This window comes from Phallusia mammillata, chromosome 8, assembly GCF_965637545.1.
Source record: "Phallusia mammillata chromosome 8, kaPhaMamm4.hap1.1, whole genome shotgun sequence".
Classification (NCBI taxonomy): Eukaryota; Metazoa; Chordata; class Ascidiacea; order Phlebobranchia; family Ascidiidae; genus Phallusia; species Phallusia mammillata.
Window position 1 is genome coordinate 13,713,391 of NC_137259.1, and position 23,441 is coordinate 13,736,831.

The 23,441-nt window shown below is 39.5% G+C and overlaps 2 protein-coding genes across 2 annotated transcripts; one reads left to right on the forward strand and one right to left on the reverse strand.

Moving 5' to 3' along the window:
* The first annotated feature begins 1,802 nt into the window (after positions 1–1,802).
* LOC145204950 (uncharacterized) lies at positions 1,803–10,535 on the forward strand. The gene is made up of 11 exons (XM_080077565.1): positions 1,803–2,457; positions 2,882–2,997; positions 3,395–3,546; positions 3,964–4,082; positions 4,667–4,721; positions 4,897–5,022; positions 5,283–5,367; positions 5,774–6,212; positions 6,278–6,447; positions 6,675–8,679; positions 9,175–10,535. The coding sequence occupies exons 1-11, from the start codon at positions 1,947–1,949 to the stop codon at positions 9,240–9,242; spliced, it is 3,846 nt and encodes a 1,281-aa protein (XP_079933691.1). The 5' UTR covers positions 1,803–1,946; the 3' UTR covers positions 9,243–10,535.
* A 1,219-nt stretch (positions 10,536–11,754) lies between these two features.
* On the reverse strand, positions 11,755–23,382 carry LOC145205459 (uncharacterized). The gene is made up of 11 exons (XM_080078182.1): positions 23,261–23,382; positions 20,740–20,909; positions 19,902–20,005; positions 19,459–19,629; positions 18,929–19,104; positions 17,368–17,522; positions 15,571–15,972; positions 14,188–15,412; positions 13,717–13,829; positions 13,274–13,416; positions 11,755–12,273 (listed from the first exon to the last, which is right to left on the reverse strand). Exons 1-11 carry the CDS (start codon positions 23,310–23,312, stop codon positions 12,189–12,191), a joined length of 2,796 nt encoding a protein of 931 aa, XP_079934308.1. The 5' UTR covers positions 23,313–23,382; the 3' UTR covers positions 11,755–12,188.
* Between the last annotated feature and the right edge of the window lie 59 nt (positions 23,383–23,441).

Sequence of the window (23,441 nt, forward strand, 5' to 3'; positions counted from 1 at the left end):
AGCAGTTGCTTATTTGACCACCAGATAAGGCACATGCCAATCTAAAGCCAGTTTCAATTTCAACCTGTACGCGTAAGAATTATGTGTCTTGGTTAAATAATAAACAGTTATCAGTTTTAGACTGGACTGATAGCCTTCAATGGTTACGTGAGGTGCAGAAATGGTTTGTCGTCAATCATTAACGGTGGGCTTTTCTCTTTGTTATCGTGCGTCTGTAAACAGGCTAAGGGCTTTATAACTGTATTGACCGTAGAGAAGAACGTGTTTTGTGCCGCGCTAGGCCCTGAAACGCTGTGAATAAAAAACCTTCCCTTTCATTGGTACAATAGTTCCGCGGTTGAGCTGTGTCTGTCTGCCGAGACTGCACTGGGAGTTGTTTGTATGCAACCTGGTGTTATTGTCCATGCGTGCAGGTTGGTTTCTGTTGTAGGAGCATATACAGCAAGCAGCAGTATATTGACTATGTGAGGTACTACCAAATATAGAAAATTTTGCTACACGCAATTTCGGTAGATAGAATAGATAATTGATAAGTTCTTCTATTGAATTACTAATACCAACAGGTGTTCGGCACCTAAGGATGAAAGTACAGGTTTATAATTACCAGGAGCAATTGTAATAAAATTGACATTGTATGCAATTTGGTCATTTCTAAAGCACCAGAAACCTTGTTTCTAGCTTTACACTCTGCCCATTTCGAAAAGTTAGTTCAGTTGTGCCAAGTAATGTTTGGTTTTGGTCTCACTCAGACTCAATTTTGCCGCAGACCTCCCGAACAGGCGCAGAACAACCCGCTACCAAAGTTTGAGTACCTCGTTACCAGCACTCAATAATCGCGTCTTATCACGGTTGAGGTTATTCAAGCAGGGCCATGTCACCTCGCATGGGGTACAGCTACACTTACAAATTCAAAGAACTAAGCTTTATGAAGATAAGCCATGTGGAAAACGCGCTGTTATTTCGTCGTATTGCTGATAGCAGACATTAATAATGGACACAAGAGGCTTGTAAGCAGCTTAACGGTAGCCGTTAAGAGAAGGGCTTTGAAGGCCTGCTGCTGTTTTGTTGTCCAAGGTTTGTGCAGTAACCTAATACGACGTTCTCTTGTCCTGGTGGCCGATCTACGTCGGAACTGTGTGAATATTTTATGATTTTAGTTTATGTGGATAACAACAGAAAAGGACGAGCGTTGACCAGACTTTGTTGAACAAGATTACATTCAAAGCTTACAAATTATATTTTTAGCATTTAGATTGTTTAACAACATTTATCTACGGCAGGAAACTGCTACGTAAGGTTGAGTGTAACAATTCCAGCATTTCACAGTTGACTGTGATTCTGTACTGGGCTTTGTTTACTTAAGGCTCGTATGTCGCACTGCTTTGCGAATTGCCAGTCATACTTGACCGCATTTTCGGGGTTCTTTTAAACGAAGTCAAGTACTTGTGTAGTGTATCAGATTGGCCCCGACATACTACTAAGCGGTGAAAAAGCATCGCTATGATTGCTCGGCGGACCGTGACTGACTGAGAGTTTGTTTTCAAAATACAGGCAATTTGTAACTTGTCTGACTACCAGCAATGTATTTGTATGGTACAGAATACAGATAGATGCCTTGGAGTTTGTAGAAGAAAAGTGCAACATATTGAATACAACAGATATTTTGTTGTGCCTAAATGACATTTCATACGTTAAAACCATTTTTTTCGAAAGTGTAATGTAGCAATATTTAAAGTCCCGTCTTGTTGTTACCTACTCCCAGCTTATTTAGCTAGTGTGTTACATTTAGCCGTTTAACTGTGGAACGTTGTTGAATCATCCCTTTCTTTCTGTTTAGACTTAAGTTAACAGCGAAAATGATTGGATAGGTTTACATAAATATTTTTGTACAGTGACAAAAATGTAAATGTAGGGCATCAAAATTCCCGCATTGGACAAGAACAGATATGGGAGCAGAAGAAAGTAAACTTGCGCACCAGAAGCACAAAGAGCAAAGTAAAACAAAATACAAATCTCCAGATGTAAAGTCCAATTTACATTCTCCTGATTTTAAACCTCCCTCATCGTCCCAGCCTCCAAGAAGGAGCTTGTCCCTTGAGAGGGAGCAGGAAAACAAGGAAAATAGACAAAAGGAATATTACGACCCAAAAAGAGAAAGAAGAGAAAATCGGAAAGAAGAAGAGGAATCACGTAGAAGGCATCGAAGATCTAATTCCGATTCAAGTGTTTTTGTGACCAAAGAATCAAATCGTGATCGAAGAAGAAAACGTTCCCCAAGAAGAGAAAATGAACGAGAGCATAGGAGTAGGAATGAACGAAGGCGATCTCCCCGTAGGAAAGAGGGAAGAGACTCTCCAGACCGCCGGGATAAAGATAAAAGCAAAGGACAAAAGAAAAAGAAGCGCCGCGATAAAGACAAGGCCACGAGCGGTGACAAGAATGTCAAGAATAAAACGGGTAATTCACAGGCAAATATTTGCATAACTACGGAATGTTAGGTGTGGTTACAATATGCAATGGTGCTTACTGGCATTGTTTGCACGCTTATAAAAGGTTCGCCTTACGAAACTACGCGTTCTTATGGAAGAATCCAGTTAATAATTAAAAGCCTGATTGTTTGTATACACCCCTTACGTAGATGCGAGCCAATGGGTTTTGCGCTCTACGACGACGCAAAACAAATAAAGGCCGATTTTCGTTTCCTTCTACGTCACGTGATTAGGTATTTTAGACAGAGTAAAAAGTGCTAAAAATAGAAACCAAGACCATGCAAGAATTTAAGCCTCTTTTACATTTTTTTACACGTGATATTTCTTATTTGTTGAACATTGTCCATTATAGCTGACATTTGTGCGTTTTTTAAGTCATTTGTAATTCACAGACGATGTTTTTAAAGAAGAAAGGGTTGACCCTGTTGTAACATCACCAAAGTCGGATAAACCTAAAGCATCAAGGGAAGGCAAGCGCGAAAAGGGAAGAAAAAAGAAGAGAAAAGAGGTATCAACAATAATCCAAGCGTTTTAGGTCTTGCTAAATCCAGTGTGCATTGATTTTGGTCAACCAAAACATGAATACGCCTGGGACGTTACAACGATATCGTCACTGGCAAATCCAATCTGCCTAGATCAATCAATATCAAATATATCACGTGGGTTTTATAGCCCAATTTCATACCAGTTTAAATATTATACGTCGGACGTACCTTTATAGAGATTCATAAGGTCAATTTAACAAGACTTTTTATTGCGTCCCTGTTTCAAACCTGTCCTACGAATAAAGGTTAACGTTTCCGGGACAAGCTATAAACACTACAGTTTGCCTGAGTATGAAAGGACAATGTCAAACCGAAACCAACACTGCATTGCTTAACATTAATTTATTTAAAATATTGCAGGGTTTAGACAAAACCAACGCAGCTTACCACAGTGTACCGGATTTATCCAAAATCGATGACACAAAGGTTGGGGCGTGGCTAAATGCTGGGGGGCATTTCTGGCCACCTGAAGGCGCACAACCATCTACTCCTTGGCAGGGTCAACCATTTCCGTAAGTACTACATATAAATTTGATTTTAAATTCTAACCAAATAGTCGTCAGTAGTTGCAAACTTTATGAATCAAAGTGTGTAAACTTTAATGAATCTTTAAACATTTTTAGCGGTTGTATGGTATTATTTAAGCAATGTGTAAAAAAGTAATCTGGCTATAACCTGAAACTCAGAAAAAGGTTTTAAGGCAATAAAATGCATTTGGAAGATTGCATAGGTTGTGGGAATTGAACGGAAAGTCGTGCAATGCGATTGCAATTGTATGTGTTTCCCACACGACGCATTGCAACTCAAATCTTTTTCCGTGCTATAAAACCTGGTTTGGAGAAAAAAAAAGAATAAATGGAGAACCATAACCCTAACTGCTTTGTCCATTACACTGCTGGGACGAATTTATAGCTCTATTTTCCTTTTAGGTTTCCGTTCCCAGGCTACATTCCCACGCAAGCTCACGTCGTCAACGATGAAGAAGGTATAAGTCAACACCCTATCGTCGATGGTTTGGGTTACCCTATTGCACCCATGTATCCGGCAAGTAAGTAAATTCACAGTTCAAAAGTCATAAACACATATTCATTTGTATAAACTGTTGCTGCCAGGCATAATATATAAACTTAATGATGCTCCTCTGACAAATGTATTGTTCAACCGACGTTTCAACGTCCTGCTCAGGTCGACTTCAGGGTGAAACGAACCCAATAGTAAAAACGGCAATTAACAAAACGAAAAAGGGCGAAAAACGTGTACGGTCTGATAACCGCAAAGATAATAAACACAAGGACTTCGAATCACATGCCTTTAAGCAAATGCAAGCAGAGATGAACACGTCCGTTAATGAAGGCGACCTGAATAGGACGTTGAAACGTCGATTGAAACAATACATTTGCCAGAAGAGCACCATTAAGTTTAAATAATTATTTGACAAAAATAGGGAATTTTAATGGCAGAAATCCAGTCTGAAAATGACCAAGTCCAGGATTTGCTTTTTTCTTATCACTTCTTGAAACAGATAGACTCTGTGATCGTTAATATTATCATGCCTACTGTCAGAAGGACATATCTTGTAAAAAGCATTTTAAATTCACTGCTTTTAATCGCATTTTTTGCTTTTTGTTGCAGTGATGGGCGGTGGAAGCCCAAACGGAACCCTACGGAGACCCAGATCAGAAATATTGTAAGTATAAATTTTGTGAGAAACAATAAAAAATAATTTAGTCCTTTCAAGTTTGTAAAAAAAAAAATATAATATAATATAAAAAAAAAAATATATAATGACTAAAAAAAAATAATTTAGTCCTTTCACTTTTTTAAAGCAAGACAATTAAGTTGTGTTTTGTTTTGCTTTTCAGCTCTGGTTCACCACAGCAGTTCGGTGGTTCCCCGTACTTCACAGTTCCATACCCTTATGCATATTTTAACCCCCTTTACTTCCAAGATCCGTCCTTGCTTCCAAATGATACCACGACCGATCGGAAGTAAGATTATGCGTAAATTAGGTTCAGTTGAAATGTATTATTGTTGTTTGGAATTTCATTCAAAAATTTCATATTATATTTGCCAAAAAAGCGTAGTAGAGTTACAACATTTTTTATTACAAACAAAGAGATAAAAAGTTTTTTTGGCTAAATAGGTTTTGACCAATGCTTTTTCGAGCTGTTATACATCTATGCATAACCTTTATTTCTCAGTTCACAAATGTTACTTGTTATTACTGAATCGCCCATGTTTGTTTTAGATCGAAGCATCGCAATCGTAGTAGATCACATGATCATGATGTAACAGAGCCAATGGAGCGTCACAACAAGAAAGACGGAAAACATGTAAGCAGCCACAGTTTGTTGATTGCGCCACACATTACGCGAAGTTAGCAAATTGCACACAATTATTTTCACGTACCCGGCCTTTGAAAGTTATTGATGCTAATAGCGTTGGTGGTTTAAATTACAAAAGAACAATGAGTGGCAGTTTTCCAGTGTTGCTTATGTAAATACGATTTGGAAAGTGTAGTCATAGCTTGATTCTAAATAAATATTTACCTCAATTGATCCATAATGCTGATGCGTTTGTTTAGCAACGGAGTTTGGAAAAGACTTTTCAGTTTCTCATGGCTACCAAGTGTTTTTAAAAAGCTTTGCGTTCTAAAAATGACTTTGTTTGTACCTTTACGTAATTGGTCAACTTAATGGCTTATCCGACACTACAAGTGGCTGTTTTATGTTTACATAGAAAAAGGACTCGAACAGACACCAACAGAATGAAACAAATGAGGTTGATCCCACCAAAAGTGAACCGACTTATCGAGCGAATCAAGCTATCAACGTGGATGACGTCAAACTTGCTTCCGTCATCAGCAAACACCAACGGATCCCCTCCCCACTAATTTCCAGTTCCTCCAGTGATCAATCAGTGAGTGGATCGTCACTTAATGACGTCCTAATGGAAGACGAACGCGCTGTAGCGAAATCAGACGAGGTGCGAGTATTTCAACCTGTTTCCAGCAGGGAGGTATTTATTGATGACGCAACCCCCGCGAACAGTGCGCCCCCTGGTGACAATGATGAAAGTAAGAGCGCCTCAAGTGTAAGCTCTGAAAGTTCCACTTCCAAAGATAGTGACGTCGTGGTTCCGTCTGTAGTTTCGAAACGCGGTGACGCAAGCCCACGAAGTAAGAACTGTTTTGCATTGATTTGAAAATATGTCTTTATTCAAATATGTTCTGCTTATGTTTAGGTGAAAACCCGCCTCCAATGATGACGTTATGCGAGAAAGAATCAATCGTGGCCACGTCATTTCTCACCGATGGAGGAAAGGTGTTCTGTCTCACTAGATCAAAAAGTGATAAAACATCGGCTAACAAAGAAAATAAAATTTCCAACCCAGCATCTGTCAGTGATGCAAAGGTAACATTTTGAAAACGTTGCTTAATAGGCACCAAAAAGGTGACAGTAGCGACGCACTTACTCCTTCATTGATATCCATCGTTACTGATGTATTTTCTCTATGCGGTGATATGAGGGATCGTCGTTTCTATTTTCTTAAACAAACTTTTGTGTGCAAAGTAATCGCTATCCGTTTTTGGCCTTTCTATAAAATAGCTGATTATAATTTCGATTTCAACTCGGTTTAGCAAGCAGCAGCAGAGGAGGAAGCGAGAAAAGAAAAGAGAAAAAGCGCAGGAACATGGTTTGGCCTCACAGGATCACCTCCCGTTCCTCGGGTGCAAAATCAAGCAAAGCCACCAGTCGTTGTAGCTCGCACTACGACACAGGTAGTAAAACCCACAATCAAACCTACAACCCAGGTCACTACCAACCAAAAGGATCTAGCCGAAGGTCGCCTCTTTACTGCCTCGTCCAGGTCCGCAGTTACTGCTCAAGCCAACGTTCGACCTGTGCCCCCTCCAGTAGCACCGAAGCGGTTTACACGTCGTCCAAAAACTGAAAATGCTGAGTCAGCAATAACGCCGCAGATCAATGTGTCAGCGTTGCCATATCGTTCAATAGGCGAATACAGGGAGCTTCAAAAACACGGACAGATCTTAAGTCCTGAGCTAGAGAAAGTGCCAAACGTTGTGACTCCACCCTATCACAGTTCATCACGCACCAGTAGCACAGGTAACTTGTCGTTCGAAGTTGATACGTCATCGTCAGACAGTGATGACGTCATGTATCGAAGCAACAGCAGCCTGACGAACAAGCTGGTGCGAATTGACAGTCACGATTCTCTGACAATGAGAAGGAGAATTCGGACTCACCGTAGACATTCGCAGAACGAGGGACCTTCAAGTTTTGATCGAAGGGCAACTATTGGATCCATTTCGCAAAACGACCTTTTGAAGGCCCATTCAGGCGTGACGGGACCAGAAACGCGCTCGAGCGAAACCGTAACGTCACAACCAGACACAAACCCATTCAGAAATTCGGATTCATCGGATATCGCTCCTTTCCTTAGCCGAGCCAAGAGCGAGGAAGTATTAAAAGATAACCTGCACAAGTCTTCCGAAGAGTTGATGCTCAAGTGGTCGCCACGACAACGGAAGGAAACTCTGCAGGAGCGAGCGGCAAGGATTCTTGGGCTGAGTTCGCAACAACTTGCCGATGCAAAGAAAAAGCAAATGCAGCAGCAGGATCCTACACCGCAGCAAAACGGAACGAAGTCTGCCTCGAAACCAAATGATGTCACCACCAATGACGCGGGTCCAGAGTCCGAGTCTTTTGCGGTCAGCGTGACATCATCCATGATAGAGAAGAGACATGAGCAATATCACGTCAGAGACTTGGAAAATGGTTTCGAAAGCGAAGACGACGTAAGCGCCATATCTGACGACTCGACGGCGACACCTACCGATGCAACAGAGCACAGCGTTCCGTCGATTGATGGCGATACGTATACTGTTCACGTGAGCAATTCGGTGCTAGACGCTGAGGTGCCTTGTAACGTAAAACCGCACCCACATAGTAACGCTCCCGCGACAGAGTACAAGATCCCTGACGATTTGTCAAACACGAACGGCAACAGTGATAACGGCGATACATCAGATGACGCGTCTGATTGGTCAGAGGAAGATGTCGGGGTCAGCGAGGGTCAAGCGCGCATCGTGGCCAGTTACTCAAACAATATTTATGCAAACACACCGACGGGCTCAAACATCAACAGCAGAGAGTTCAGCGATGAAACGACTGAAAGCGAAAGCGTGGGAACGCACCCTTCCGCCGTGGATAAAACTCCGAATTTCTACCGCGCCAAAACGAGCGACCCTGGTGCGGAGCAACGACCTCGACCGACGTACCACAAACGTTTGGTTGAATCCCCAGTGCCTGTAGCTTCACATAGCGCCCCACTGACACCAGAGGAGCTAGACATTGTTATGCAGTTGTACAACAGTGCAGACGAGACAGGATCGAACGGCAGCGATGACTCCAAGAGTCGGAATGCAGGGGGAGTTAGCAAGGAAGATTGGAAGAAAAAAGTTGCGAATGCAATTGGTTACAACCTGGACCGCCCTCGTGCGCCACCACGTGCCAGCCCGAAACTGGAACGAGTAGAAGATTTTGAGATTAAGATGTTTCCTGGGAGTACACCGTCTCCAAGTTATGCACAATCTCCGACGACACAACCAAAGGAGAAAAAAGGTAAGGTTTTAGTTGTAAAATTGTAGTAAGCTGTGTACAGGGGTCTACAATGACATGCAGCCAAGTTTGCACACTCCTTGAATTTGTAACGTTGGTAGTTCTGTATAAATCTGAATTATGATCACATTAAAAGTCTTTGAGTAAAATTATTGTAGTTTCATACACTACAAATGTGGCGTGGTAACGATTGTAAAATTAACAGTGAATGAATATGGAAATATCTGACTTAAGTATGGAAGGGCAAGGCTACAACATAACAAACTTACGTGCGTCAAAACAGGCCTAATCTTGTGTACGCTGTTTTGTAGCATCTATAAACAGAACGCAGGTGTCTAATGTTAATAGCTTGAAGGCAAAATCTCTTGTTGTTGTTATGAATTGGAAAAGTTCAATGGAAAAGATACGACCGTGAATCAAGACCTTTATCTATTCGAAACCATATTGAAATGTCACAGCTCAAAAACAACAGCCAATTTGGTGTTTTATGATTTCTAGGTGACGTCATTGAAGCCATGCAGTCGGTCGGATTAGACCCGGAGCAGTCTTGGGTAGTTTCACTGTAACCGGGTCACCTATTTTAAAACACCCGCTAATTGTAGCCTGTCAAAACTACAATGGCTGAAAGTTTTAGACCCTATCACAGTTTTTATGGTTTTGTCTTTCAACGTAAACTTTTTACAACTGAACCAATATTTTCGAACTGTGGCACCGGTTTAACGCACGCCCTTGGTCGCTTAAGCCTTAAAATGTCCAAGGGCAATTAACTACGTGACACAAGGAAAGGAACAATGTGTGTAGTATAAAAAACGGCTTGCGTGCAGCTATACTTTGAATATCATGTTCACTTCTTGTGCGATTATTTACACTACATTTAACTAAGGGTCTTTGTATTTATTTGCTGATTATTGAAATGATTGGGACATACACAAAGGTTTCAATTCTGTCACAGACCCTAACAGTCAATAATTTGAGGCTGTATGTTATTGCTATGCTTATTGGTTGATGGTAGCACACAGCCGCACACAAATCCTCTCTTCCGCAAAACGTGTAATTCAGAACAAAAACGGTCATTTTTGTTTCCCAAATCGATTTAGGCACCATGTGACGTCAAGAGTATGGTTCTGACGCATTTGGCGCCCGGAGGTATGGAATTTAACGTTTCCTGGCGTCTTGGTGTGATAAAATCTTATAAAGAAAACAGATTTCTGACGTAACGCCAATTATATTACTGATGTATTTTTCCTGTTAGGAAGTTTCAATTGAGAGAAAATTGTGTTTTTGTATTTAAGGTTGTTTTTGTATAAAAAATGTTTTTCACTCAATATTGTGCACTGATGAACCTTTAGGTTTAAAATTTCAAAAAGGACCTATTAATATATTATTATTATTGCTTTGATATATTGGCCATGGAAAAAAAACATGGTGGTAAATCCACCTCAATTTTTTCAATGAACTTTTCAAAGTTAAAAGCTCATCTCACTTCTATGCAAAAGTTATTATCCCTTATTTGTGTTTGTGCTGTGCCATCCAGGTGAACTCTTTCAATACTGATTTGTGAGATAATTTACTGAATCAAAATTGTACGTACTTGATCGGTCCATCGATTGTTTCTCTCTGTGATGCAGTCCCTTTAAAACTTTTTTTTCATTTTATTCTGCGCAAGGTTAATCGATGTATTTATATCAACAAATTTTATAACCACGTTTTTATAGGCTTACCATATCTTCACTCATGTATTTTTTGCTTTTCAATGTTCCCACCGCCTTATGTTACGCACACGTTTAATCTCTCTTCAATACAACCGCCAAAGCACACGGATGTACCTTTGACCTAACATGACCCTGAACTTGACCTTACGTTGGTAGCATTAAAGCAGGTGTGAGGTGAAGAAGTTTAGACCACTTGTGGCAACGCAGGATTTTGTCGGTTAATAATAGGTGGATATTTTATCTGGCACATATTTTTGAGTCCAACAAAAGTCATTGACTTCGTGGGTAACATTTATCCTGTCATAGAAGACCGGTTTAAATCGTGCAAAGAAGTTTCTGGTATTACTAGTGGTTGTGGTTTTAAAAGGTGCCAACCTCTTATAAAAAGGAAGACGCAGTTTAAAACTTTGTCCTGTGACCATCTAAAGCCACAAAACTAAACTTTACAAACAGCCAACAACATTTTTGCGCATGCTACGTGTAATTTATATTATTGACTGCACAAAAATGGTCCAATGGCTGTTACTGTTAATGTCTTTTTAGATCCAAATTATTTAAGTGCAGTTGTAGGCTAAGTTCTTTTACGTGGTTACTGACATCAAAAAAATAGGATATTTTTCTTGTTGCGCTTGGACGTTAGCAAAGTGTTTGTCTGCAGCTGCAAATCTATTAATAGGGTTACATAGGCGTCAAAAAATTCACTATGCCGTTTTGTTTTGAATGGATATTTTATAATTCCACGTGTCGCAGTTTTGCACCGGGTTTAGTGTAAACGTTTGCCAATACCGATTTAAAACTCATCTCTTTGCCATTTTGTCTACTGGATAGTGAATGCGAGGTTGTCGTGTTGGATTTGTAAATGGATATTATATAATTTCATGTGAAACAGTTAAAAACATGGTTTAGTGTAACTGTTTGCCAAAACCAATTAGCAACTTATCATTGAACGCAATTAAGTACTTTGCACCAAACTGCAAACTTGCAAATCGCTTTGTAACGTAAATTCCCGATTCTTCGGAACAAAAACGCATACACCTGCTAACATTTGGACGCGACGCCAAAACAACAATATTTTGACCGCTGTTGTACCTTGCACGGCTCAGGTTTTGAACTACACCAACGCTTGCAACATTAATATCAACGCCGCAGGCCAACTTTTGAATTACGGGATACTGACGCCCTGGTTTTATCCGCTAAACTGCCTAGCATTTGACAAGGTACAAAACTCATAGACTTGGGCTCATTTTCTTAACCATGCTGTAACATTTGCCCCAAGCACATGCAATTGCATATAGCGTAACTATGAAGTGCAATAGAGACTTCACTAAGCATCATTTTGACCTTACTTTTGTAAACACAATTACAATAGAAATACAAGTAACGTTTAATGCATCAACCGGCACGAAAAACAAATGACGACATGTACGTAAAAAGGAAACCGTGAACCACACCTTGGTTTGGTTGTGTTAGGTGTTAATTGGTATGCTGAAATTTGTTTTTGATTTTTACGTAAATACTGTTTATTTACTTAGTATTGGTCAGTTATTTTAGAGACAGAATCTAACAGTTCGCAAAAACAAACCGTTTTGCTATTTGGTTAAAGATCGATCATAAAGAGACTTAAACACGCAAATACGTAAACAAGTGCCCAAGCTTAAATAATGAACCGCACAAAAAGCGATAGAAAATGTGTAAGAACAAAAAAGCAAAATGTCAGCATAGGCGTTTAGTTAAATACTATGAGCTTAGCAATGTCAAGCAAAAAATGTAAAAAAAACGAAAGTAAAAAACGGCGTACTATCACGGACAGGTTGTTAAACTGCAATCCTTCTCTTCATACACAAGTGTGTTGTTTAAACACACTGAATCTCCACCTGATCGGCATCTGTAATAACAAATGTAAACTTAATTATCTTTAAGTTGACTTTTTCACAAAAACCTGAAAGGAATGCTTCTTAATAATGAATAATGATATATATTCACTGAAATGTTAATATTGGAATGTATCTTTGTAACATTATTGTATGTACTGTTTTTTTTCAAATCTCCGTTGCAGCAAGCACTCTTATGTAGTTTTACGTCCGTGTGCAGATTCTTTTAAAGATATCATGTGCACTAACTAAACGTATTCAAATTTAGCACAGCAAAGATTACAAATTCTTTGAAAATACCTTTTAAGGTTGTATGCTAATCAAAGATGAAAGTGGCATGTTTATAGTTCAAATACCAAGTTTGTTGCTGTGTTTTGAATTCGTACCGAAAAGCGAAATCGAAATTAGAAAGACGCCGCACGTATTATTAATATCAACTGACTGGTTGCTCACAATTATCATCAAATCTTAAATGTTATGCGACAGCCTTAATAACCCAGTTTACATGATAAATATATTGCACCAGTCTGTGACATCTCTTGGTGCACAGCACGTATATACAAGGTTGAACTTTAGGTTGAGTTTTGTAATCATATTTGCCTTTTAACGAGTTTAAAGCGATATTTCAAGGTATTTTCAAGTGGTTATCCAAAAAGAAATGAATAAGTGAAATGCTTTAAAATGTGTTTGATTTGGCGGGATGTATGTGCGTCCAATGCAAATCTAACTTTTACTTTATAATAGTCCAACTGTAAATCTTAAATACAAAACAGCCCATGCAAAACATATATGGAGACAGCAGTACATTGAAACTCATTTGTTAAATGTTAAGCTTCTGAAAGTGGGCTAAAAAGCTGTTGTGTTTTTTTTATTATTGCCAGTGAAATCGCTTAAAGCAGAAATAAAATTGGTGACGCAGTCGACATTCGGCAACCATTTTGTGGCTTAGGTCTATGCCTTTCAAAGTCGAATTGCAAAACCAACATTTTTGAAACAAAAACTCAAGTCACATACCTCATTCGCACTGAAGAACCTCGACCACACGAAGCATTACAACTTGACCAATCCGTCCATCTCATCCAAGATACACAAGCTTGGTCATCTGACCCACATGGTGTTTCCTCCATTCGAAGGCCTGGACACCGACCAGAGTTAGTCTGTGAAAAAGGTTTACATAATTTACAAAAGTAATAAATAACTCCTTAAAAAACACTGGACATCTCTCAAATCAAGCTTAAAATTTCCGCACCAAAAAGTTGTAAAAACAAAAAAGTAGATTAGGGATTCATGTCAAAAAATGAGTAATCACACTATTTCATTTTTTTAAAATTCCTTGCAAGTTTATCTAAGAGTATATGTACGATAAGTTTCTAAATAACCCAACAGCTACAGACTTAGTGGTATTCAAAATGGTAAACTGGGCTGGAAGTAAGTTATTGTTTTTTTTCCTATCTTACCAGGCCAGATTGACCGAAGCAGAACCGTTTTCGTTTCCTTGTTCCTCTTCCACAAGTATTTGAACACGGGGAATATTCTGACCAAGTTGTCCAAGCATAGAAATCACCGAGGTCTGATCAACAACAAATATGATACGGATTATGGTTACTTGAGAATCTTTAAGCTTTTTGAGGCTGGCGGGCAGACCATAATACGAAAATCTGAATCGAGTACATCTAATTATCTAATTTGAGGGTTTGGAAAGGGGTATTTAATTGCAAATTACCAGGTTAGGATGAAAGATGTAACTTTGCCCCTGGCAGTGTTTGAACCTTGTGCGTGTGACATTTCACATGTTATTGGTCGTCATTATTTACTGAAAACACAGTTTTGTAGGATTTTACCGATTTTAAGAAATTGAAAGATATTTTGCTAAGGCATGAGTATACGTATCCCATTAACTTACAGATATATAAACAAACATGGCTTACCGGGGCATTCCTGTCCATTGCATATTGAAGACTGCGTGGTCATTGCTCCTATAAATATCTCTTCACATACTCCATTTGGAAGAGGTATCTTGTTCGTCCCACGAAACACGCAATTTCGTGTTCTTTGCATCTTTCCTGATCCACAGGTGGTAGAGCACTCGCCCCAATTACTCCAACTCTCCCACGTGGCCCATGTCAAAGAGGTTTGTCCAGGACATGAACCACGCCTGCACGGCTGAGTTTCAACCCATGTTCCATTGCAGACTTGAGGATCAGCTTTTACTCCGTTCTTAATGCAAATACGCCGGCGCTTTTGAATTCCTGTTCCGCATGTAAAGGAGCAGGACTCCCAAAATCCCCATTCTGTCAGAAAGATGCAATCGTTTCGGTAGCAGGTCTCGAGTTTACTACTGCGACCCATGCACTGCTCAGGCTCCACTGGGTTCTCGTTGTGTAAGCACACCCTGTGTAAGATTTGATTGCCAGCGCTGCCACACTCGGCTCTGCAACCTCCGTATTCGCTCCAGTGGCCCCAGTGAGAGCATAACTTTCCCGTACATGATCTTTCTTCATCTTCGTTACCCCGACATATGAACCCATCCACAACGTTATATTCATACACACAGTCCCGTTTGCGTTTCTGAACACCATCACCGCATTTGCTCGAGCACGTGCTCCACTCATTCCAGCTCGTCCAGGCGATCTTTTTTGAAACGCAGCTATTCCCGGAGCAAGGCTCGATCTCCAGGTGGTCGCCTTCGCAATTGGACAACAACTGACTGTTACGGAGTAGAGACTGTTGCAAAAGACATTCGCGATATCGTAGACGATTTCCTTGCCCACATGATGCAGAACACGACTCCCAAGAACCCCACGGACCCCAGGCGCTGTTCTCAGGCCCAAAAAGCACATCGGAAGGCGTGTTTGTAACTGGGGTTGTGGTAACAGGCGGTAAAGGGGGTTGTTTATCTGGTAAAAATGGCAGAAGCGGAAACTGCACTGAACTGTTTCGAGCAGTGACAAATGACAACAGTTCACTAGTGAGGAGTGATTCAGGGTCGGGATTTGAGTTTGGTGAAATTGGCAGGGGCTGTAAAATCGGGTTTACTGCAGCAGTAGTTGGCGATTGAGTAACGGGATCAGGTGTAATTGGGTTAAATGGTCTTAATGTTGGAATTTCTTGATTGGTAAAATGAACCGGAGGAGGTGGTTGGGTAGGTCTTAGCTGTAAAAAACAATTGTGGGTTTCAAAAAAAATTTTCATCCATTTATGTTTGCCGTTTGACCGGATTATTGCAACAAATGACATTATTTTCATTATTTTGAATACTTTAATAAAATCAATGTTAGCGTATAGCTATTGAAACTCAATGAATACTCAACTCTTTTAGCTTGGTAACACCAGTGACGTTCGCAGCAGCCCTCGGCTTTCGGGGTCAAATCGGGCATACTTGGTAAAGACACAGTGTTGTAGGGGCACGTGAAGGGTGAAACAATTGGTGTGGATGCTCCTCCTAGGGGTATCTGAGAACCGGATGATCGGAGCAGGTTAAGGATCGTATTTAAAGTCGAGCCACTGCGGAGACTCGTGGTCGGAGATTCCGGCTGAAGTTGCGACGGAATCACGGGCCCTCCACCCGACCTGGACACTGCTATAAAAGTCTCCGGGATAAAGTATGATAAATCCACGCAACAGCCTAGGAAATGGCATTTGGCAACTTTGTTTGTAACCGTGTCGTTGGACAATTCGTCAGCGATGCATGGGATACGGTTAAAGGTGGGCGCCTGAAACGTAAAACACATGTCACAGCTCTTGCGAACCTAAAACGATGTAATTTAAGTGTACTGAAAGCTTCAGGTGAATATGATTATCCGCAATTAGAATCGTTTGCATTGAACGCATGTGGTTCGGGGCCATTTTTTCATTTTTGTGTTTTTGTAGCACAGTTTAAATTTGTATGTAAGTTGTTGCAGCCAGGCAAAATATCAGCTTTATTGAGCTCTTCTGGCAATTTTTGCACTGACGTTTAGACTTGCCAGTCTTCCAGTCCCTGATATAAATTAACGGACATTCGGCGCACTGCACTGCGCGCATTTAGCGTTATTTTCCCCAAAGAAGGCGACGTGTATATCGAAACGTCTATGCAAAAATGCAATTGCCAAACGAGCTATCTAACGTTGACAGTTCATATCTGTCGGCCAGAACCATTAAAAGTTGTAACAGAACAGAAAGCTTGCAAGTCCCGAAGGGGAATCTTGGCACCAGTTGGCATAAAATCCACACTGACGTACAGGCAGGGTAATTGCGAAATATTTAGATAAGTTTAACAAGACTAAATTGCCTGCTCTTTTACAATTGAACTCCAAACGACGCATTTTCACACTTGTTAAGTAGCCCGATCTTGTGGTTTGGTATACCTTGACATACTTGATTTGAAGGATTGCATCAAATTAGCCTTAAGTTATTTTTGACCATCGCCCTTTTAACCCTCAAACTTGCGCAGACGTTGATGTGCCGATTATAGTTCATTGCAACTCCAGACAATTTTTCTAGCATTGCGAACGCCTCGGGTGATTTGATTTACGTTGATCTGCAGCCCGTAATACTTTCCACTTCAGGGATATTATATTTACTGCCCTAGCTGAGATTGCTTGGTATGTGATGCAAAATTTTAGAACCTATAGGGCTTTTCGGGCCCGGTTCGGGCTAAAGTTCGAAAAAACGGTCTTGATTCGGACCTTATGCTAATTATTGCTAAATTTGTGTCATAACTTTACTTTGAAAGCTTTCGAACCTATTAATCTTGAAACCCTTCAAGTTTGTCAAAACATAAATTGCACAAACACACATCTCAAATGCATGTGAAGAGTTCCCTAAATCTAAATATACTTAGAACCATTGTGTAGACTTTATCTTTTCTCGGAACTAGATTTTGCGTCAATGCAGATCATTGTGTGAGTTTTATCTTGAATGCGAACCACATAAAATTATTTTTGCGGTATATAACCTGCCGCAGAGTTGTAAGCCCGGACGGGTTTTTCGGTTCGGGTTCGAGTGCAACTTTAATTAAAACAGTGTTGATTCTAACCTGACTTTATTAGTTTTGGACTTGTACTAATCTAGCCGGGTTTAGCCCCCCTTGTTTCGAGCTCGCTTACAAATATAATTTACCAACTTACGTTCGAGCACTGGGTCTCTTCTGGGGTGTTGGCGTATAATTCAGGATAAAAAGTCTGGTCGCTCTGTTGTTGGTTAAAGTTTCGAGGATAATGGCAAGATTTGCTGATGTCATCGTAACAGCAATCCCTCATCCTACATTCGCTCTTTGTGATAGCTGCAACAGGTTTCAAAATTTACAGCTGAGTTTACATTGAGTTTGGACATGCCTCAATGTCAGTCAAAAGAAATAGACCCGAACAAACCGGGATTAAAACCTAAATAGGTTATTGCAAAAAAACTATTGACTGCAGTTACAAGACATTTTCGGTGTGGGAACAATATGGCGCCCGGTTTTAAATTACCTATAGCATTTTTGCACCTAAAGAGGTTAGGTGTGTTGCTAGGTATTTTGTTCCTATAAAAAGGCACAAAATAAACTTTCGGTTAACCTTTGCGGGAGGAAAGTAAGACCCAGAGATTAAGATTGTCTGCGATCATATGGAATCGAAACCCCGCATGTACGTTTTAACGAACGAGACTACATTCTTTTCCTTTATAACTTAATGCTTATAGTATTCATTTAGTTCTACACGTACTTTGTCGAAAAAACTTTCGACTTAGTAAAGAAAATCGTGGTAACAAGGGTAGGGTAAAACATCCGAATATATTGTATGTAGAGTCATTTTCACAAATTTTCTTTTGAACAATTTATTACATTTTGTAGCTTAACACAACAATAAACAAAACACTAATGTGACCTGAGATTGACATTAATTCAATGGAATTTTAAAATGCAACTATAAATGTCTATCCATGTTATGTGTACATCAAGTAGTAAGTAATACCGGTAGCTTACTAGTTTCACATTTGGGTGTGGTGTGTAGCATTGCTGTGAACATAACATGCTTATCCCGCTATTACTACGCGATTACGGTCTAATACTTGTGCGACCGCGTACATAATTTGCGTTTAAGTTGCGTGTTTGTTTGAATATGTTTTCAAACATGCCACTAAAGTCATGTTTTGAAAATAATTTGGTTGTGCCTTGCGGATGCTGTCAAATATGATCTACAGTCTACACACTGCAGTGTTTGTTGTCTGACAAACTTTTCTCTGAAGTGCGATTAATCTATCATGGTTGACAGCCCACTTCACAGAAATATAGGTGTTTTTAAGTTTGCTGTTTAACTATCTCCAAAGCTACGAAAAAAAGCGTTAAAGGGGTTGATCACTGACCACCAGCGTTAAACGTAGAACAAACGCTTATGTCACGAGCATCAGCTTATAGGTGTATCATAAAATGACTGTATATATCAGTTCCAGTCTCTTAATAATTTATAGTATTTTGTACAGTTGTTATTTTTACCGTTGCGTAGCCTGCAGTTGTTGTAATTTTTGACTCATATAAGGGACCGTTCTGCGTAGACATTACTCTTGATTGCTTTTGTTACAATTTCGGTCATAACGTTGGGACAGGTCGATAATAAAAATACCGGATCGTTTTAGCAAGAGAATAATCTACTTTCACAACTGGTTACGACGTCTTTACTACAAAATATCTAAATATTCCAATTCACTTACTTTTCCAGCCGCATTTTGGTCCTCGCACCGCTATGAGGTTGGTCAACGAACATTGGCTTAGTGCTACGTCCAGGTAACCGCTACTGTTGATTGTCCGTTCATAAAACTTCACCACAAGGGATTGCGTGAATGGTGAGAAGTTTGTTGATTGGGGCCACATGCTTCTGGCGATCTGACTGAACATAGCAAAACAGAACGGTAAAAATAATTGGTTGTCACGTTTTTGGTTTTGTTTCGAATATTTTCACTAAATTTCTTGCTCTTTTTGAAGACTCGTTTGTTGTTAATTTAAAAGTTTTTCTTTAGGATGGAAACCGTACAATTTACTACATACTACAAAGTTTTGGCTTCTGCTGATTACGTAGGGATACGTTGCAAATATGTTAGTAATAGGAAAATACCTCTAAAAATATTTGTAACTTATGTGTTTTGAGTGTTGCCCTTTTAAGTTGCTTGCTTAGCACTAATACCACTGGATTAGGAACGCCACTGTTTTTTAACGAATGTGTGCAAAAACATGATTCGTTTACCGAAAGCCGCTGGATGTGGGTCCATGAAAGCAAACCGGCACTCCGCGTAAATATGTCGATCCATACACTTTTCTGTATTGGTAAAGTTCTTGATCGAAACAACACGTAATGTCTCTGTAGCAATCATTCGCATTGCTTTCGGCTAGCGGGTTGTCGGCCTGGCACTTCGTTCTGGGCAAAAAAATGATTGAAACAAACTTGCCTTGCGTCTTGCACACCTCGAAAGGCAAATTCAAAACATCACAAGCAATCGGGACAAATGTAGGCCTACATCATATGTTAGCGGGTAACAATTACCAAAACAAATATTATTTTTACAGGAAAAATACAAGTTTCAATTGAGAATGACATAAGATACGTGCCGGAACGTCATGTTTTTTTGTCTTCAAAACCTTTATTTGCGTACACTTTTGTGTCCTGTAAGCAATAGATTTTTGTGGTACCTGAAACAAAACGGAACTTCGACTGGGCAAAGTGACAACTGGTTAATGAGTGGATTTTGTTGTTGGTTTCCTTGGTTACCAAGCACTGCATTTAAAAGGAGATTCTGAAACACCAAAGTAGTTTGTCATTATAGTGATCAATTCCTAAATGAAAAAATCAGTACACAATTTTTGATTTTTACTGTTTTGCTATGAAACAAGTTCCGGCTGTAGGCTAGAATTTCAATTTCCAAATGTAAAGTTGCTGTCAAAGTTAAGTATACATATCAACAGTTTACTATCACGAACATACGCAATTCTAAGAATCATCGACAAAGAAGCTGCTAGACGAGTAGATTAATTTCCCAAACGATGCAAGCATGATTATCGGGGGCGTATTTATTTGCATATACGAACATGAAACCACTGGTATTGAGGCGTTAACCATTTGTGATGTTAAAGTTAGGAAAGTTCAAGTATATAACTGGGAATTCTTGATTAATTATTCCGAATCCAGAATATCGAATTCAGTTCTTCTATCATTTTTTCTGCGCAATATTCAATTTGGGCTATAATGAAGAAAATCCATTGGAAAACATTGGCGGCAAATACCTATTTGACCTTTTGCATTGTTTTGTGTCAATAACTATAGTAGATTTTAAGTTTCCAGAGACTTAGTTACAGTAAAACACATACTGCAAACCGAAGTATCGAAAAAAATCCTTGTCAAATCTATATGCTGGTATACATGCACAAAATGAACACACAACTTATACAAGTGATAATAAACATACAAGTTATGTTATATCACAAAAATATTTACATTGCGCTACTGTTGACAAAGTGGACCCAAGCTTACCGAAGCAAGTCCACTAAACGTCGGTACAACGTTACGAGTCGACGGAACATCATTTCGAGGCAGCGGCTGGTTGTTTGGTGATTGTGTTCCTCCATTCTGACCGAACAATGAAGTGTCGCGGTTTGTTGAAGTAAAAAAGCGTCCTATATCATTCGTAGCCGAGGCTGTAACTAAACAATGAAAATGATAAATAAAACTCGATATAGTTGGAATCTTTTTGACGCCATTTTACTTTGACAGCGTCCTCTGACGTTACAAATGCAATTCGTTGCGTCGCTGCAGGGAATTGTCAATAAAACGTGGCCCTACGAGGCCTAGAAGCGGACAGTTGGAATTTGTTTCACTTTTTGTCAATTGATTACATCACCCCTATGCAAACTGCTGCCAAATTAGTTAATCCAAATATCCGCAACCCATTTCCAACGATTTTCTAAAAGGGGAATCTACATCCTTTGTGCAATGTTGTGGCAACGTCAATACGACATGAAGTATTACGAGTTTTATTGGCATGTAGTGAAAATGTCAAATGCCATTCTCAGAAATAAACAATACGTCACAGTATTGTAAAGTAACTATGATGGGTTACAAGCTAAACAAAGCTCCGATTAATTGCAGTCAGTCATGCATTTTTGCGAAAGGATATAATTCAACTTTGGTCCCTAAATCGTGCACATGTTTATCCAAAGCAGGACAAATACAGAAAATATTTAGTAGGATTGTGTTATCACGTTTTGTAGGTATAGGTAAGTGAAGTGCTGTGAAAATACATAAACTCAAATTGAGTTTTATGTGTTAATACATTTGTAACAACATGCAAATCGCAACGACTAAAGTGAACAGTATTTATCAAACTTAGCGCTCCAAAAAATCACGCTTTTAAAAAGATTCACTCAAAGTGACCGTTGTAAGTTTATTAAATCGACTTGATATATAATATATGTTCTGAGTAAAAAGTGTTAGCCAAAAACACGCCACTAATCTAAAAGATATAACTTATAACATAGCCTACATCAGTGGTTCTCAAACTTTTTTGAGCGCGACCCAAATCTGAACTTTATGTGCATCTTACGACCCAAGCCTCAAACAACAACAAAATTATTTTTTTTCCTTGTACGAATACTAACTCATCCTTGAAGGCTAACTATTACATCTCCCCGTTCAGTTTCGCATGATTAACTTGTCCCATTATTTCCCGTGCTATGACGTTACAATCGCCATGTGCGTAACAGTAAAATTGGAAGGCTATTGTCTGTAAGCGGTAATGATTGGTTTATTTTACTGTACAACGTGGTTGAGTGAGGCTGTACCTGGCTATGGCTATACTCTGCCATCAAAACTTTCAGAAAACCACTTATGATGCAATACTCCAAGTTACTGAGACGAAGCAACATAAAATGCTTATGATGCAATAATTCAGTCATGATGGAGAATTAAAAATGAATTGAAAAAGGTTCGTTTGGGCAGAACCGAATCGCCATAGCGCGACCCATTTTTTGACCCTGCGCGACCCATGTTTGGGTCGCGACCCATACTTTGAGAACCACTGGCCTACATGAAGGGCGTTGCTAAACGTAGCAATTTAGAAAGGCGTTGCTTCTAAGGTAAATGCTAAGGTAACGTGACTTATAAAAGCTCGTTACCAGATGCCAAAGCGTGATATCTAATTGCGGCATACATCGTAAATTGTGGTATGAATTCTGCACTCCGACGAATTTCAATCTCTTCACTTCCGACGTAGCTGTCACAGCTATTTTCGCAACAGTCATTTATGACAGGTTACCAAAACCTCAAATTACTACAAGCATACCACAAGAATCTATACAAAACACCATCGCTTATGTGGACGTACAGGCCAATACAAAACGGAATGTACCGCTTTGTCCAACGCTTGCTAAATGCCGTAAGTTATCGAATTTGTCTCGAACAATACTTGAAAGCTTCCTCCCGTTGGTTAAACCGTGAGGTTTAAGTGATTGGCAACATGGGCGCTAATTGCGGTAAAATTAATGGCTAGCCTGGCCAACCTCTCGAAAGAACGTCTACCCATGGTTGTAATTGGAATGCGGCTAAAACTGTCGTAATTCTTTCCTAGAGTTAAGTGTGTAGTTATACTCCATTGAACATACTGATTCTTGAGTGTTTGTCTATTTGTTGAATAAATAGAATCAAACCCAATGAAATGTGACATAAAAGCTTAAATTAACGCTTGTAGGGGATAGCTTTCCATGTAAAGAATAATCCAAGCCTAACCTATATGAGTAAACAAGCTTACAGGCATTTTAGTTAGGTCCTCGCCGTTTTAGCCTTAGGAAACGACAGTTTACGTGTACCAGTAATACCCTGACATTGAATACGCCCTGTTTTCCATCTTATAGTTTCGAAGTAGCCTCAAGCCTGTCGCAAACATATTGGTCTGGTCAATGTTCTTTGTGTTATAAAAACGCCAGCTTAAAGAACTTTTCCAAACAAGTTAAAAGACGTCATACATATTTGTGATTTGAAATATTATTTTGTAACTTACCTGTAATAACAAAAGAGAGCGTACAAATCTTGACAAGGAGAATAATATCCATTTGTTTTCCACTTTGTGTTAATTCCTATTCCAAAGACCTCGCAAGCAATTACATAAGATACATTAAAATCGCTGGCTAAAAACAAAATGAAAAATAAATTTAAACTAACAAACAATTCCGCCCGTTGTA